This window comes from Phacochoerus africanus, chromosome 4, assembly GCF_016906955.1.
Source record: "Phacochoerus africanus isolate WHEZ1 chromosome 4, ROS_Pafr_v1, whole genome shotgun sequence".
In the NCBI taxonomy this organism is placed as follows: Eukaryota; Metazoa; Chordata; class Mammalia; order Artiodactyla; family Suidae; genus Phacochoerus; species Phacochoerus africanus.
The window spans coordinates 61,447,074-61,461,999 of NC_062547.1; the positions used below are offsets into that span (position 1 = coordinate 61,447,074).

Sequence of the window (14,926 nt, forward strand, 5' to 3'; positions counted from 1 at the left end):
ATATCCATGAGGATGTGGGTTCAATCCCTGGCCTCGCTCGGTGGGTTAAGGATCCAGCATTGCCACGAGATGCAGTGTAGGTTGCAGACACGGCTTGGGTCTGGCGTTGCTGTGGCTGTGGGGTAGGCCAGCAAATACAGCTCCAATTCAACCCCTAGCCTGGGAACCTCCATAAGCTGCAGGGGCAGCCCTAAAGAGACAAAAAACAAACAAACAAAACAGTCCTTATCTTTCAGAGGTTTTACTATATGCACGAAACACACTGCTGCCTGGGGCTGCTTCACAACACAGAAGGAGGGATGTGGGGTGGGGGGCGGACAGGACAGGGTATTTGATGACCTCTGGAGTCAAGTGACAGGTACCTGGGAACCCCCTAAACTCTTCTGTCCACATTTATGTGTATTTGCAACTCTCAATAATGAAGTTAATAAAATGGACTGTTTTATATTTCAAAATTCAAATTAGCAAGTTTCTCAAAGACCCCTCCCCCCAAGCAGAACATAAAATCCTCAGTCATCATGCTGAAGGCTCCTTCAGGATGCCCAACCCAGCCCAGAGCCCCCACCGTGCCCACCTGTGTGATCCAGGCAAGTGGCTGAACCTCTCCAGACCCCACCCGCACAAGGTGGGGTCAGCATCTGCCCATGTGCCAGACCCTGAACACACTCCCTCTTCTCCCTTCCTCACTCCTTCTCTGTCCTGAAGGGAGGTTCTAGCACCTCTATTTCCAGCCCCATCACAGCATTGAAACTCTCAGCCTCGGGTCCTCTCACTGTGGAGAGGAGAGGAAGGGACTTGTCTCAACTTTTACCTGTTCTGCAGGGCAGTGGATGCCCTCCACCTCTGCCTCATGTTTACCCCAGTGTGATGCCCCGGGTCTTGTGGCCTTAACCAGTCCAGGGTGGTGACGGCACCCAACCCCCTGCCACCACCAGCAGGGAAGACCTTCCCAGCACAGAGCATAAAGAAGGCAGCGCCTCTAGGAGCTCAGGCAATCTGTGTCCCATCCCAGCTGCATCAGAAGCCTCAGTTTCCCCACCTGCAAAATGGGTATGACGCCTTTGCCGCTCCCAAATAACTAAGGATCCAGTGAGTTTAGCCTCGGGCTAGACACAGAGCCTGAGGCACTGATTCGTCCGTCCAGCCCCACCACGTCCCTGGAAGGCAGCCTTTCAGAGCCACAGGGGTGGGCGGGTGGGCGGAGCACAGGAGGGGCGAGAGGGGGCGGGGTCTGACCGTGCAGTTGTACTTGACACAGTCCTCCCAGAAGCGGCTGGCTGAAAACTTCTTGCGGAGGACCACCGTCAGCCCGTAGATGAGACACTGACCCACGCCCACGATGTTCCCTGCAGAGAGTGGACTCGATGAGGGGGGTCCCCAGGGCCCCGCCCCCTCCCCCACCCGAGCTGCCCCTTGGTACCTGCCGAGTGATACAGGGGCAGGCAGTCATAGATCACGTCTGTTGCCTGCATGCGGTAGGAGTGGTGGCCGAATGCCGCGATGCGGTAGTACCTGTGGGGGCAAGGGGTGCAGGGGCTGGGACCCATCTCCCTGAAAAAAGCATGGAAGGGGCGGGTACGTGCTGGGAACTAGGGACACAGCAAGGAGAGAAGCTGAGCCAGTCCAGCTCAGAGGGGCCTTAAAGGCTGGCCGCAGAGGGACATGCAACAAAAAAAGAAAATGGTGCTAGGTGCCATGAGGGATATAATAAGGCAAAGGGACAGAGAGAAACTGAAAGGGACACAGCCAGGGAGGTTGGGGTAGCCTTTTTGGGGAGGTGACCCACAAGCCAAGACCGGGCAAGAGGGAGCTGTGGGGCACACTAGGGAAGGGCACCCAGGTGGAGGGCAGAGCACATGCAAAGGTCCTGAGATCAGAAGGGGTCTGGCCAGTTTTAGAAAGTGGGAGGGCCGGAGGAGGGAGGGAGTAAGAGGTAGAGAGGAAGAAAATGACATCAGAGAAGTGGCAGGGGCCAGGCAACGCAGATGTGGCTTTTATTATCAGGGCCAAGGTGGGTATTGGGAGGTCTGGCACAGGGGAGGCTTGATTTAGGATTTTAAACCCTCCTATGGCCACTGAGGAGAGGAGGGCTATTGGGGCAGAAGTTGGGGGGGGGGGCAGGAGGGGGTCGAGGAGGGGCAGAGGGCAGCACTGTGTCCTGAGGTGGGCTGTGGGTTTTACTGGGTTGGGATCAAGATGCCCACAAGACCCCAACAGGAGCCGGAGGCGGGGTGGTGATCAGGTGGGACAGATGATCTGTAGTCCTTCTCCCGCACTGGGGACAACACCCACGGGCCCCGCACCTGCTGTGCACGACGATGGCAGCCTTGGGCAGCCCCGTGGTCCCTGACGTGTAGATGTAGAAGAGTCGATCTGAGAGAGAGAGTCAGGTGTTGGGACCAGAGGCTGGGGTGGGTGGGACGAGGGGACAGGGTGGGATTCAGCAGAGGGATCCCCCACACCAGCTCACCATCCATGCCCTTGCCAGGGGGCTGTGCCAGGGGGGCTGTGGAGGTCTCCTTCAGTAGCGGATCCAGGAGCTGGGTGTCCGGCAAGAGGCCCTCGGGCCTCAAGTCTCCAGAACAGAACTTGACCAGGCTCTTGCCCAGCTGTCCGCTCACCTCGGCCACCGCTGCAGCCCGAAACATATGCCACAGTCAAGGATGGACAGGTCCCTTCCCATGGCCTGGGGGGGCACCGTCTCCCTGCACCCACCAAGAAGATGCCCGCCCCCAGCCTCACCCACTGCCAGCTCCCCTCCGAAGACCAGGGCCTTGGCGCCCGAGGTGCCCAGGCAGAAGGTCAGGGGCTCCCGCCGCAGGTTAATATTGAGCAGAGCGGCCTCCATGCCCGCCTTGGCCAGGCCCAGCCACAGCCCCACAAACTCGGGCCGGCCCTCCAGGAAGATAGCCACCACGTCACCCGGCACAAAGCCCAGCTGGCGGAAGAGGTTGGCCACAGCATTGGAGTAGGCATCCAGCTGTGCGAAGGTCCAGCATGTGCCGCTGCCAGCGTCCACCAGCGCCAGGTGCTCAGGCTGCTGCCGTGCCACCGCTTGGAAGATCTGCGGGATGGTGTGGCGGGCGCGCTGGTGCCGCCGCAGTTCTAGGCGCACACGGATCAACACGGAGAGGCCGCTGGGAGAGGGGATGAGGGGTCGGTGTCACTGGACATCCAGCCCGGCTTCTGGGAGACCTCCTGGAGCCTCAGCATCCCCACGTGGAGAAAGCAGAGGGAAAGGTCCCCCTACCTCCCAGAGTGGCGAGGGTTCCCTGAAGACCCTTGGGTTGCTGAGCTCTAGGGGACTAAGGACAAAGGGCCATTTACCAACCAGCCCGGAAATAGGCAGGTTCTCAGAGCTGGCCAGACCATGCCATGTAATTGAGTCACCCCAACCTCCTTTACCCCAGCTTGCTCAGTGACCCTGAAGGAGCCAGGGCCCAGTCCTTCATTTCTCCGCCCTGGGATGTCCCCAGCACCCCGTGTGGACCTGCCACTGGCTCCAGCCTGGATGCCTCATGCTCCACTCCACAACCAGGCTGTGGGGTCCATCCGTGAGCTGGGTGGCTGTCCCACTCCCAAGTTACTCGGCAGCACTAGGCACCCGGGGGAGGAGCTGCCTCTGCCCCAGGCAGGGCCAGGGGACAGGCTAGCAAGAGGCCCTGATGGCAGATGACTTGTTCCCTCATCCCCCTCAGCTAGTAGCTCTAAGGGGACCAGGGGAGCCAGGGGAAAGTAGAAGCCTAGTAAAAGGAGCCAGGTTCCTGAATGACCCTGTGGAGATGAGCAGCCGTCACGGATGCCATGCTTTCAGATGATTGAGAAATGAACTTGTGTGGTTTTAAGCAAACAAATCGCTTTCGATCACAGAACTAAGAAATCCAGAATTTCTCAGTGTACAAGCTCAAGAAACAAGTGTTCTCCTGGCTTTCTTTGGCTTCTTACCCTGCCACCCAGAGCCCCTGGCTCTGAGAGGTTAGTAACCTTGTGCTGGATTAAGCCAATGACAAGTAGGGGCCTGTCTGTTACAGCAGCTTGCTCTGCCAATATAAGTGGTCCTGACTCCACCCCCTCTTTAGGCTTCATCTGGCACCAGCATCTGGCACTGTGTCCCACCAGCTCTGGCATCAAATTGGTTATCAAATCCATCCTCTGCACCCTCGCTGCTTCCTCTGTGCTTCCTTGATTCTCTGCAATAGCTTCTACACCCCTGGACTCAACATGTCCACTGCAGACAGATAAAAATATTTTATATCTTTTTTTTTTTTTTGTCTTTTTAGGGCCACACCCATGACATATGGAAGTTCCTAGGCTAGGGGTCGAGTAGGAGTTGTAGCTGCCAGCCTCCACCACAGCCATAGATAGCAACACAGGGTCCAAGCCGTGTCTGTGACCTACACCACAGCTCACAGCAACTCCGGATCCTTAACCCACTAAACAAGGCCAGGGATCGAACCCTCGTCCTCATGGATGCTAGTCAGACTCATTTCCACTGAGCCACAATGGGAACTCCTGTTCCATATCTTGATGGCGGTGGTTACCTGCATGTGGTACCCCAAATCCCAACTGTACACTTAGAACAGGTCCATTTTATCATATATAAATTACACCTCAAAAATCACCCTTGAAGACAGAGCAGATTAGTGGTTGCTCGGGGCTGGGGGTGGGGGAATGGGAAGTGACTGCTAATAGGAACAGCGTTTCCTTTTGGGGTGAGGGCCTTTTTCTGGATAGAGCTGATGGTTGCACCACACTGTGAATGTACTCGATGGTAAATCTTACATGCATTTTACTACAACAAATTCTTATATGCATGAATGAAACTCACAAAGCTCATCTGTGGCACAGTTTAAAAAAGCAAATCCTTGCCTTCTAGAGATAAACTCTGGAAAACTAACAGATAAAAAGATATGCCACTGAGATTTAGACAGAGGAGGAAGTGGGTGGAGATGAGGAAACAAGCTTATGAAGATCATGGAGACTGGGGGATGGTCACATGGGTTTATTACCCAAAGGCTCCCACTGTTTTTTCTTTTTCCTTTTTCTTCCTTTTTTTTTTTTTTTGCCACACCCACAGCAAAAGTCCCAGGGAAGTTCCGGGACCAGGGGTCAAACCTGTGCTGCAGCTGCAAAACAAGCCACAGCAGTGACAATGCCAGATCTTTAACCCTCTGCACCACCAGGGAACTCCCCCATTGCTTTTTCTTTATTTTATTTAATTTATTTTTTCTGCTGTACAGCATGGGGACCAAGTTACACATACATGTATACACATTTTTTCCTCCCATTGTTGTGTTATGATGTAAGTATCTAGACATAGTTCTCAATGCTACACAGCAGGATCTCATTGTAAATCCATTCCAAGAGCAATACTTTGCATCCGTTAACCCCAAGCTCCCGATCCTCCCACTCCCTCCCTCTCCCCCTGGGCAACCACATGTCTATTCTCCAAGTCTATGCTTTTTTAATCAAATACCTTCCCAGCACTGAGCTATAAGGAAGCCCAGACCAAGTGGAAAAGCCATGTATGGTTGTGCCAGCAACATATGTGTATGCACAAGACTTCAGGTAATTCTAACCCCCCCCAAATATATATATATATATATATATATATATATATATATATTTTTTTTTTTTTTTTTGGCCTCACCCACTGCACGCAGAAGGTCCTGGGCCAGGGATCGAACCTGCACTACAGCAGCAACCTGAGCCACCACAGTGACAATGCCAGATCCTTAACCTACTGAACCACCAGGGAACCCCTAGCCCCAGATTTTAAGTCTTCCAGGTGAGGCCCCAGACATGGCGGAACAGAGACAAGATGGTGACCCAGAAGGTCTATCATCATATTCACTCAATAGATATCAAGCCAAATAAAAATAAACAAACAAAATAGTTATCAAGCCAGACAGTGTTCCAGGCACACAATAACAGGAATTCCAAGCAGAACAAAGGAAATAAAGGTGAGGAAATCACCAATGATACCATTCAAGAAAACTTCCTTGACCTAAAGCCCACCAACAGATCACACAATGGATGGAAATAGCACACCATCTTGAAAAGATCCCAGAAGCTTCTAGAAAGAACAATAAAGATCACTACAAAGCATCAAGAATCCAAGTTTTAGACTTCTCAACAATACCCATGATGTGAGAAGAAAATAAGAAACACCTTCAATTTTGAAGGAAAATAATATCTAACCTAGAAGTCAATACTCAGACCATCAGTCAGGTGTAAGGGTGAAAATAAAGATATATTCATACATGGAGGAGCTCAAAAAATTAAATTCATGCATGATTTCTCCCAAACCTAAAAGGATATGCTCCAACAAATTAGGAGTAAACCAAGAAAGAGGAAGGACTACCCAGGAAACAAAGTATCTAACCCAGGACAGAAGTAATGCTAAACCTCAGGAAGATGGCAATGTGCAAGCCTGAGGTGAGGGCTGAATACCGGGTGAAGTGGGCAACTCGCCCAGCCTGGACAGACTGGAGGCTAGAAGAAAGACTTCTCCAAAAAGGTGAAAGTGAAAGTCCATCTGATGCCATAAATATGAGAGAAGAAAAACAAATGTGGAGTTTGGGCTTGAAGTAGAGATAAACACATAGAAGACTAATAAATACAAAAGCAACCAATAACTCCAGAGAAAATACATAAAGTCGTTCAGTTATTATCATAAACAAGCATCCTTTTGGCAGTCTATTTAACGCCACATTTTCAGTATTTGGGGCTTTTTGTTGGTGATTTCGCTGTTTAAAATGGGCCCTAGGCATAATACCAAAATGCTGTCTAATGTTCCTAAGCACAAGAAGGCTGTGATGCACCTTATAGAGAAGATACACGTATTAGGTAAGTTTTGTTCAGACATGAGTTATAATGTTGCTGGCAGTCAGTTCAACAGTAATGAATCAACAATATATATTAAATGAGGTATCTTTAAACAGAGCACACAGAAAACAAGATTATGTATTGATTGGTTGATGAAAATGTTCTGATCAGAGAGGCTTGCAGGAACCTAATCCTGTATCTTCCCTAGGAACAATGGTTCAATATTTGCTAACTTAATGTTTGCAGCAACTTGGTAGAATAAAACTACCAGAGATAATGAGAATCAACTGTAATAATTTTGGGACAATGAAGGGATAGAAAGATCTATGTGTCTGTGTATGTATGGGAGTGGGTATGTGTACAATATACACAGGGACAGGAAGAGTGAGGACAGGGGATAAATGGACATCACATCTTCATATTCCATGAAGGGAGATGACAGATCAAATCTCAAAGTGAAAAAGTGCAAATATTGTCTCATAAGCCATTTAGAGACATGGAGGTGAAGTCCAACAGACTCAGATGAGAGGAAAGACCCTCCAAAGTAGAGTTCTAAGATCCATATGTCTGATGGTCAGTTGGGAGCTTAGAGAGGTGAATTAACACACTCAAGGTCACACAGGAAGTAGAAAACAGAACAACCCAGAAGCAGGCTCACTGGCAGGATCCCTCTGCTCCTCCTCAGGATTGCCTCAAAGCATTTATCAAACATTCACCTTGTACCACGTGGCAAGCCAAGGGCCCACACTGCATACAGCAGGTGCTCAATTCATGATTTTTTATTTTTTTTAGAGCTGCACCTGTGGCATATGGAAGTTCCCAGGACGGGGGTCAAACCAGAGCTGCAGCTGCCAGCTTACGCCACAGCTTGTGGCAACACCAGATCCTTAAGCCACTGAGCAAGGCTAGGGATCAAAAGCACAACCTCAGTGGGTTCTTAACCCACTGAGCCACAACAAGAACTCCTCAATTCGTGCTTTTCTTTTTTTTCTTTTTTTTCTTTTTATTTTTTGTCTTTTTGTCTTTTTGCCATTTCTTGGGCCGCTCCCGCGGCATGTGGAGGTTCCCAAGCTAGGGGTCCAATCGGAGCTGTAGCTGCCAGCCTACGCCAGAGCCACAGCAACTCGGGATCCAAGCCTCATCTGCAACCTAAACCACAGCTCACGGCAACGCTGGATCCTTAACCCACTGAGCAAGGGCAGGGATCGAATCCGCAACTTCATTGGTTCCTAGTCGGATTCGTTAACCACTGTGCCACGACGGGAACTCCAATTCGTGCTTTCTTGAAGGAGGGGCATGCTTCATCTTATGAATGAAGGAACTAAGATTCAGAAGGCAATGTGCTATGGGCTAGCAAGGGGTAGAGTGAGGGCCATAGCTGGACACTCTGGCTCCAGCTACCAAGCTGATGGCAATCAGCACCAACATTTATGAGCACCCACTGTGTGCCCACCTCTCCTCTAAGAGCTTCCTGTGGGTGAATTCAATAGAGCACCCCAATAACCTCATGAAAGGGTACTAGTGTCACAGCCATGGGAAGAGGGCCATCGGCAAGGGTGGGAACCACAGGAAGCAGCCCCTATAAGGATGCTCCTTGTCCACAGATAATACAACAGGAAATGCAAACTCTGAGGCTGCAGCTGCTAGTGCTTAGGTTACTTAGCCTTCACAGCCTGTCCCTCCTGGCCTTGAACCCAACCTCTCTTAAGTAGATCCACAGAGGTGGGCAGTAGACTTCTGCACTCAGCTCCGGCCACATGCCTGGAAATGCCTGGCAGCAGCACAAGCCACCCCCACCCTGGGGACAAAGAGACCACTGTCCGCCTTTGGGCTCTTCCGGAGGCCTTTCTTGTCCCTCTGTTCCTTCTGTCCCCTCCTGTTTTCACCCTGAGCTCCAGCGCATTAGGGCAGGGAGAACAAACAAGGATGAATGTGATCAGATTTCATGACAAAAATAGAGGACAAGTTGGAAGAACTGGGGCAGAAAGCGTAAGCATTTCTGAACCTAGTGTCTAAATGCAGCCAGCCCTGGAAATTCCTGTTGTGGCTTGGCAGTAATGAACCCAACTAGGATCCGTGAGGACACGGGTTCAATCCGTGAGCTGTGGTATAGGTCACAGATGTGGCCTGGATCCTGCATTGCTATGGCTGTAGTATAGAATGGCAGCTGCAGCTCCGATTCAACCCCTAGCCTGGGAATTTCCATATGCCACAGGTACAGCCCTAAAAAGACCAAAAAAAAAAAAAAAAAAAGGCATCCATTACCTCAGCACAACACAGTGGTTAGAAACACAGACTCTGCATCCCTGCCCCTCCCTGCCTGTGTAATCTTGGGCAAATGACCTCCCCCCTCTCTGCTTTGGTTCACTGACTATAACATGGGATTAGTAAGCATGCCTTCTTTATAGTACTGTGAGAGCATTAGAACAAAGCCTGGTACAGAGGGGGGCAGGTATTATACATGCTGCATTAGTTAGCTATTGCTGTGTAACAAATTAGCCACAAAATTTCTGGCTGGAGGAGTTCCCGTCATGGCTCAGGAGTTAGCAAACCCAACAAGCATCCATGAGGATGGGGGTTCAATCCCTGGCCTCACTTAGTGGATTAAGGATCTGGCATTGCCTTGAGCCGTGTGCAGGTTGCAGGTGCCGCTCGGATCCAGTGTTGCTGTGACTGTGGTGTAGGCCGGCAGCTACAGCTCTGATTGGACCCCTAGACTGAGAACCTACATATGCCATGGGTGCAGCCCTAAGAGACAAAAAGACCGAAAAAAAAATTACTGCCTGGAAACAGCAAACATTTATTATCTCACAGTTTCTGTGAGTCAGGAATCCACAAATCCAGAAACAGCTCAGGGTCTCTTGTGAGGCTACAGTTCAAGGTGTCAACTGGGGCTGTGGTCGTCTCAAGGTTTCACTGGGAGAGAGACCACTTCCAAGTTTACTCATGTGAGACTCTCCACAGAGCTGCTTCACATGGCAGTCAGCTTCCCCCAGAAGCAGTGACCCAAGAGAAAGCACCCAAGATGGAAACCACAGTCTTTTTTATTACCTAACCTCAAGTAATATCCTATTACTTTTGCTGTATTCTATGCATTAGAAGTAGTCACTGGAGTTCCCATCATGGCTCAGTGGTTAATGACTCCAACTAGGAACCATGAGGTTGCAGGTTCGATGCCTGCCCTTGCTCAGTGGGTTAAGGATCCAGCATTGCCATGAGCTGTGGTGCAGGTTGCAGGCATGGCTTGGATCCTGAGTTGCTGTGGCTGTGGCTGTGGCCGGCAGCTACAACTCCGATTCGACTCCTAGCTTGGGAACCTCCATATACCGCGGGAGCGGCCCTAGAAATGGCAAAAAGACAAAAAAAAAAAAAAGTAAGTCACTAGGTCCAGTACACACTCAAAGGGAAGGGATCATACAAGGGTATAACAACAAGGAGGTGGGGCCATCTTTGCAGCTGCATCACACAGAAAGTGTGTCAAGCTCTATGTCAGGGACTTGGCGTGGATTCGGCTCCTGCCCTGTCCCAAGGGAAACAGAGCTGGACATAGATGTCCCCTGTCCCTTGGAGCAGAACTGGGGCCTGGGCAAGTCCAAGAAAAAAATATATCGTGCACTTCTGCTGAGTGCCACCGTGATGGGAGGCCATGACCACACAAAGATCAACATGGGCTCCATCTCTGCCGCCCCCACCACAGGACCCTCGATTTAAGTGGGAGAAGGAAAGAAACTCCAAAATTAAGAGGCAAGAAAGCAGACACATAAGATAATTACAGGAGTTCCCATTGTGGCGCAGCGGAAACGAATCCAACTAGGAACCATGAGGTTGCGGGTTCGATCCCTGGCCTTGCTCAGTGGGTTAAGGACCCAGCGTTGCTGTGAGCTGTGGTGAAGGTCACAGATGCAGCTCAGATCCCGTGTTGCTGTGTCTGTGACATAGGCTGGCAGCTACAGCTCCAATTGGACCCCTAGCCTGGAAACCTCCATATGCCGCAGGTGTGGCCCCAAAAAGCAAATAATAATAACAACAATAATAACTACATATGAGGAATGCTGCTAGTGGTGACAAGTTAAGCTGTGGAGCCCCATTGCCTGGGTTCACATCCTGTCCCCACTACTGGCCAGCTGTGTGACCTTGGCCAAGTGACAAAATCATGCTGTGTCTCAGTTTGTTCATCTGTAAGATGGGACAAGAGAGCACCCACCTCCCAGGTTGTTGAGGGGGCTTGAAGAAGTCATGATTTAGCATGGTGCCTCACAGAGAGGGAGTACTGTATACATCTTGGCCATTCTGCCAGAGAGCAACGAGATGGGAGGGTCTGACATTTAAGCCAGCCATGGCATGATGAAAATGAAGAGCAGGAGAAGACTGACCATGGCAGAGAGAATAGCAAGTGCAAAAGCCCTGGGGTTTGGAACAAACAGGAACATGTTTAAGAACAGAAGGAGGCCAGTGTAGCTGGAAAGGTGACAAAGGAAAGGACAGGAAATTGGGGACACAGTTGGAAAGCTCATGTGGTCTAGATTCTAAGGGCAACAAGCAGCCACGGGTGACAAAGGAAAGGACAGGAAATTGGGGACACGGTTGGAAAGCTCATGTGGTCTAGATTCTAAGGGCAACAAGGAGCTGAGCAGGAAAACTCAGCAAAGGGTCCCCTGAGGGAGACAACATCATAAGTCATCGCTAGGCAAAAGGAATGCCATTCTGTTCCAGGCAGAGGAACCTGACAAGGCAAGTTGATGGGGGTGGGGCAGGTGAACCTAAGGAGAGGTGGGGAGTCACAAGTGGGCAGGGGACAGGCTGGCAGGACCTCAGATGCCCAGCTGGAGGCTGAGTCTTTTCTACTGCAGAGGAGGGGGTCATGGAAGGTGTATGAACAAGGGCACAGTCCAACTTGCATGTTGGAAACCAAGAGCAGGGGCAGGAAAGGAAAACGTGGGTTCTAGAAGGTTCGGAACAAGTCAATTTGAGTGGAATTTTCCCCAGCTTCTCACCATCCCTACCACTGCACAGAGCCTCAGTTCCTTCACCTGTACAATGGGTTAATCCCCTCACCTCCCCTCAGGCACCAAGACTGGCAGACCCAGAGCAGGTGCCCATGGACTCCCACATAGAGGTTGTTCCTGCGATCTGCTCTGGTGAGAAAGCCCAGGAACACTTCCAACAGCTTCTTTGAGCAAGCCCTTCAGAGATACCCCCAGAGACCTTCCAAAGATGCCTGTAAACAACACCAGAATCCCCTCCCCAGAGATTCCCAGTCACCAGAGACCCCTAAACCAAGTCTTGGAAGACACAGCCATCTCTCCTCAGACCCTGAACAATCTCCAAAGTCACGCACAGACCTTAAATTCTCAAAGAGCACCCCGACCTGACCACAGAGAAACCTGTAAATGGTCCTGAGGAGACAAACAACCCTTCAAAGACTTAAAAGCCCTTTACATATGTCTCAGGAAGCCCTTTCATCGTCTCTGAAAAAGTCCCCCTGAGAACCCCTAGGGACATACCAGAGTCTCTAAGGAGCCCCCAGAATCCTCCCACAGTCACCAAAGCCCCATAGAGACCCCACCCCCACCCCAAACACGCACGGCCTCCCAATCAGCCTCAGCCTTCTGGAAGCCCTACCCGCTGCCCAAAGACCCTCAAGTCGCCCTCCAGCACCCCTGAGATCACCCAGACAGCCTCAAGGACACTGAAACCTACTCATCTCACTCCAGAAACCCCCAAGCTGTCCCCTGCAGGTGCCCTCAGAGTCCCCCAACCCACTCTTTTCAGGCCCCAGCCCCGCCTCTAGCCCCACCTTCACCCAAACCCCGCCCCCAATCTCCGAAACCTCCCCCAGCCGCAAGCCCCGAGGGTCCCCAACTGCGCCCTTGCAGCGTCCGTCTTACGACCAGCCCACAACCAGCCCGCCCCCAGCCCAAGCCCAGGGACCAGGCCCGCGCTGCACTCACAAGAGGTCACGCCTCGCGGTTTTGCAGACGATGCGCAAGAAACGCCAGCCGCCGCCGCCTACGTAAACGCCTAGCGCCGCCGCTGTACTCCAGGTCCACGGCAGCCCCAGCAACCATAGCAGGACCAGAGACGCCACAGAAGCCGAACACGCACCTGGAGTCCGCATCCTGGGGAGGCGGAGAGCTCTGAGGCCCGAGCCCCGCCCCACGGCCAGCCCAACTCCGCCCCCAGGTCGAGCTCCTCTCTCATTTAGAGTAAGGCCCCGCCCCATGCGTGAGAATGGGCTTGTCTCATACAGACCCCGCCCCCAGGCCAGGGCTCCGCCCCGTCCCAAATTGGGCACGTCTCCTTACGCCTAGCCCAGCCTTTTCTGTCAATCATTAGCAAAGGCCACTCCCCCAGAAACAGCTCTTCCGTCCCGTCAGTCACTGTCAGGCCCACCCCAATCCTCTTCGTAGCGACTATTCTGGGACCCAAGCTCCTCCCTAACGACTTGGCCCCCGAGCCTAGGCTCCACCTTGGCCCCCACCACAGACCCAGGCCATTCCTAGTCACTCGACCAGGTCCCGCCCCCATGCGACACTAAACCTCTGTTCTTGGTCCCAGGATCCACCCCTTTTTCCTATTCCCAAGCCTGTCCAGCCCAGAGTGCTTGGCTTTCCTCCAGGTGCCACCTCTACCCACCCCCACTATTCATTTGGCCCCGCCCACAAGCTCAAGCCCATTCCAGAGCCCCGCTCGTCAAGAACCAAGTTGGAACTATGACCACGCCCACAAGCATACGCCCCGCCCTCTCTGAATGAGGCCCCGCCCCTGTAACTGAAGCCCCGCCCCCAGACTAGGGCCTAGCCGGCATTCCCGGGCCCAAGTTCTACTGGCACCGGCCCCGCCCTCAAGCTTTGAACCAGTCACCACCTTCCCGGGCTCATTTCGTCCCACCTAGCACCCTAGGCCCCGCCCCACCTGCCCTCCGGGCAGGCTCTCTTCAGACCTGTCGGGCTTATAGCCCCTCTGCCGAGACCCGCCCCCTTCCGGAGGCCACGACCATAGAGAGGGCCCGTTGGCCAGAGAGACGACGGCCAACAAGACCTGGGGGCTAGAACGCCCCCGCAAGGACGGCCGCTGTCTCCATGACAACTAAATTTCTCCAGCTACCAGCCTTCCCTTCCCCACCTCCCCATCACTCCCTGCGTGGAGTTTAGGAAACCCGTGAGTGCCTCAGCCGAGAGGTATAGCTCCCAGGCGCCCCCGGCCCAAGCCCTAATGGCAACCAGGATCCCTACCCCTGCGGACTAGAAACGCCCAATTCACACTCAGGGCCTGCCTGTACTGGATTCTTGTTCTAAATGCAATTCCCAAAGCCTCTTCGGTTTTAAACACACTTTCCCGGAGTTCCTGTTGTGGCACGGCGGAACGAATCCGACAAGGAACCATGAAGTTGCGGATTCGATCCCTGGTTAAGGATCCCGCGTTGCCTTGAGCTGTGGCGGCTCAGATCCCGCGTTGTTGGGCTGTGGTGTAGGCCGGAAGCTGTAGCTCCAGTTGGACCCCTAGCCTGGGAACCTCAATATGCCGCCAGTGCAGCCCTGAAAAGCCCGCGCGCGGGGGGGGGGGGGGGGGGGACGACCACATTCCAGGGATCTGGAACCCACAGCCTAGGCAAGAAGATCCAATCCCCATCTCACTCTTAAAGCTATATTCCAAGAACCCAGCTAAATTCCAAATCTATATTCCCAGCTCTTGTCAATTAAGTCTCAATGTTATCACCCCAGCACCCCAAGGAGAACAAAATCCACACACTAGGTCCCCACCCTTCCACAGAGTCCTAGGGTCCTAAACGCTCACCTAGAGACCCTAAAGCCCTCCCCATGATCAGGCGAAGGCACGTGCTGGCCAGGCTACCCACCACCTTATTCCCTGGCTGACCTGGAGCTGCTTACTGACCTTCAGTCTTTGTTCTGTCGCCAGCTCCCAGAAGTTCAGGCAGTAAGCAGGCTGGGACAGTGAGGCTAAGACAGAGGTCCCTACACCTTCCGGGCTTCTGTTTGTGCAGACTCTTGGGGACTGCTCTGTGTTGTGCCCATGTGGGCCTCTGCCTTGGATCCCTCTCTCCAAGCTCCCTCTCTTCTGCACCCCTGCCCACCCC

At 52.5% G+C, this 14,926-nt stretch overlaps 1 protein-coding gene across 6 annotated transcripts in view; it reads right to left on the minus strand.

The window, feature by feature from the left end:
- Positions 1 to 14,926, minus strand: part of SLC27A1 (solute carrier family 27 member 1) — a 29,374-nt gene extending 14,448 nt beyond the window's left edge. For 2 of the 6 annotated variants that reach the window (XM_047776641.1, XM_047776639.1), the window contains exons 1-6: positions 12,780 to 13,029; positions 2,743 to 3,137; positions 2,471 to 2,632; positions 2,304 to 2,373; positions 1,421 to 1,512; positions 1,237 to 1,346 (exon numbers count right to left, since the gene is read on the minus strand). In XM_047776641.1, the coding sequence (XP_047632597.1) occupies positions 1,237 to 1,346; positions 1,421 to 1,512; positions 2,304 to 2,373; positions 2,471 to 2,632; positions 2,743 to 3,137; positions 12,780 to 12,946 (996 nt within the window). In that variant the 5' untranslated portion in view covers positions 12,947 to 13,029. Of the gene's footprint in view, positions 1 to 1,236; positions 1,347 to 1,420; positions 1,513 to 2,303; positions 2,374 to 2,470; positions 2,633 to 2,742; positions 3,138 to 12,779; positions 13,030 to 14,724 lie in introns of those variants that run through there. The other 4 variants (XM_047776638.1, XM_047776640.1, XM_047776636.1 and 1 more) reach the window with 4 other exon arrangements.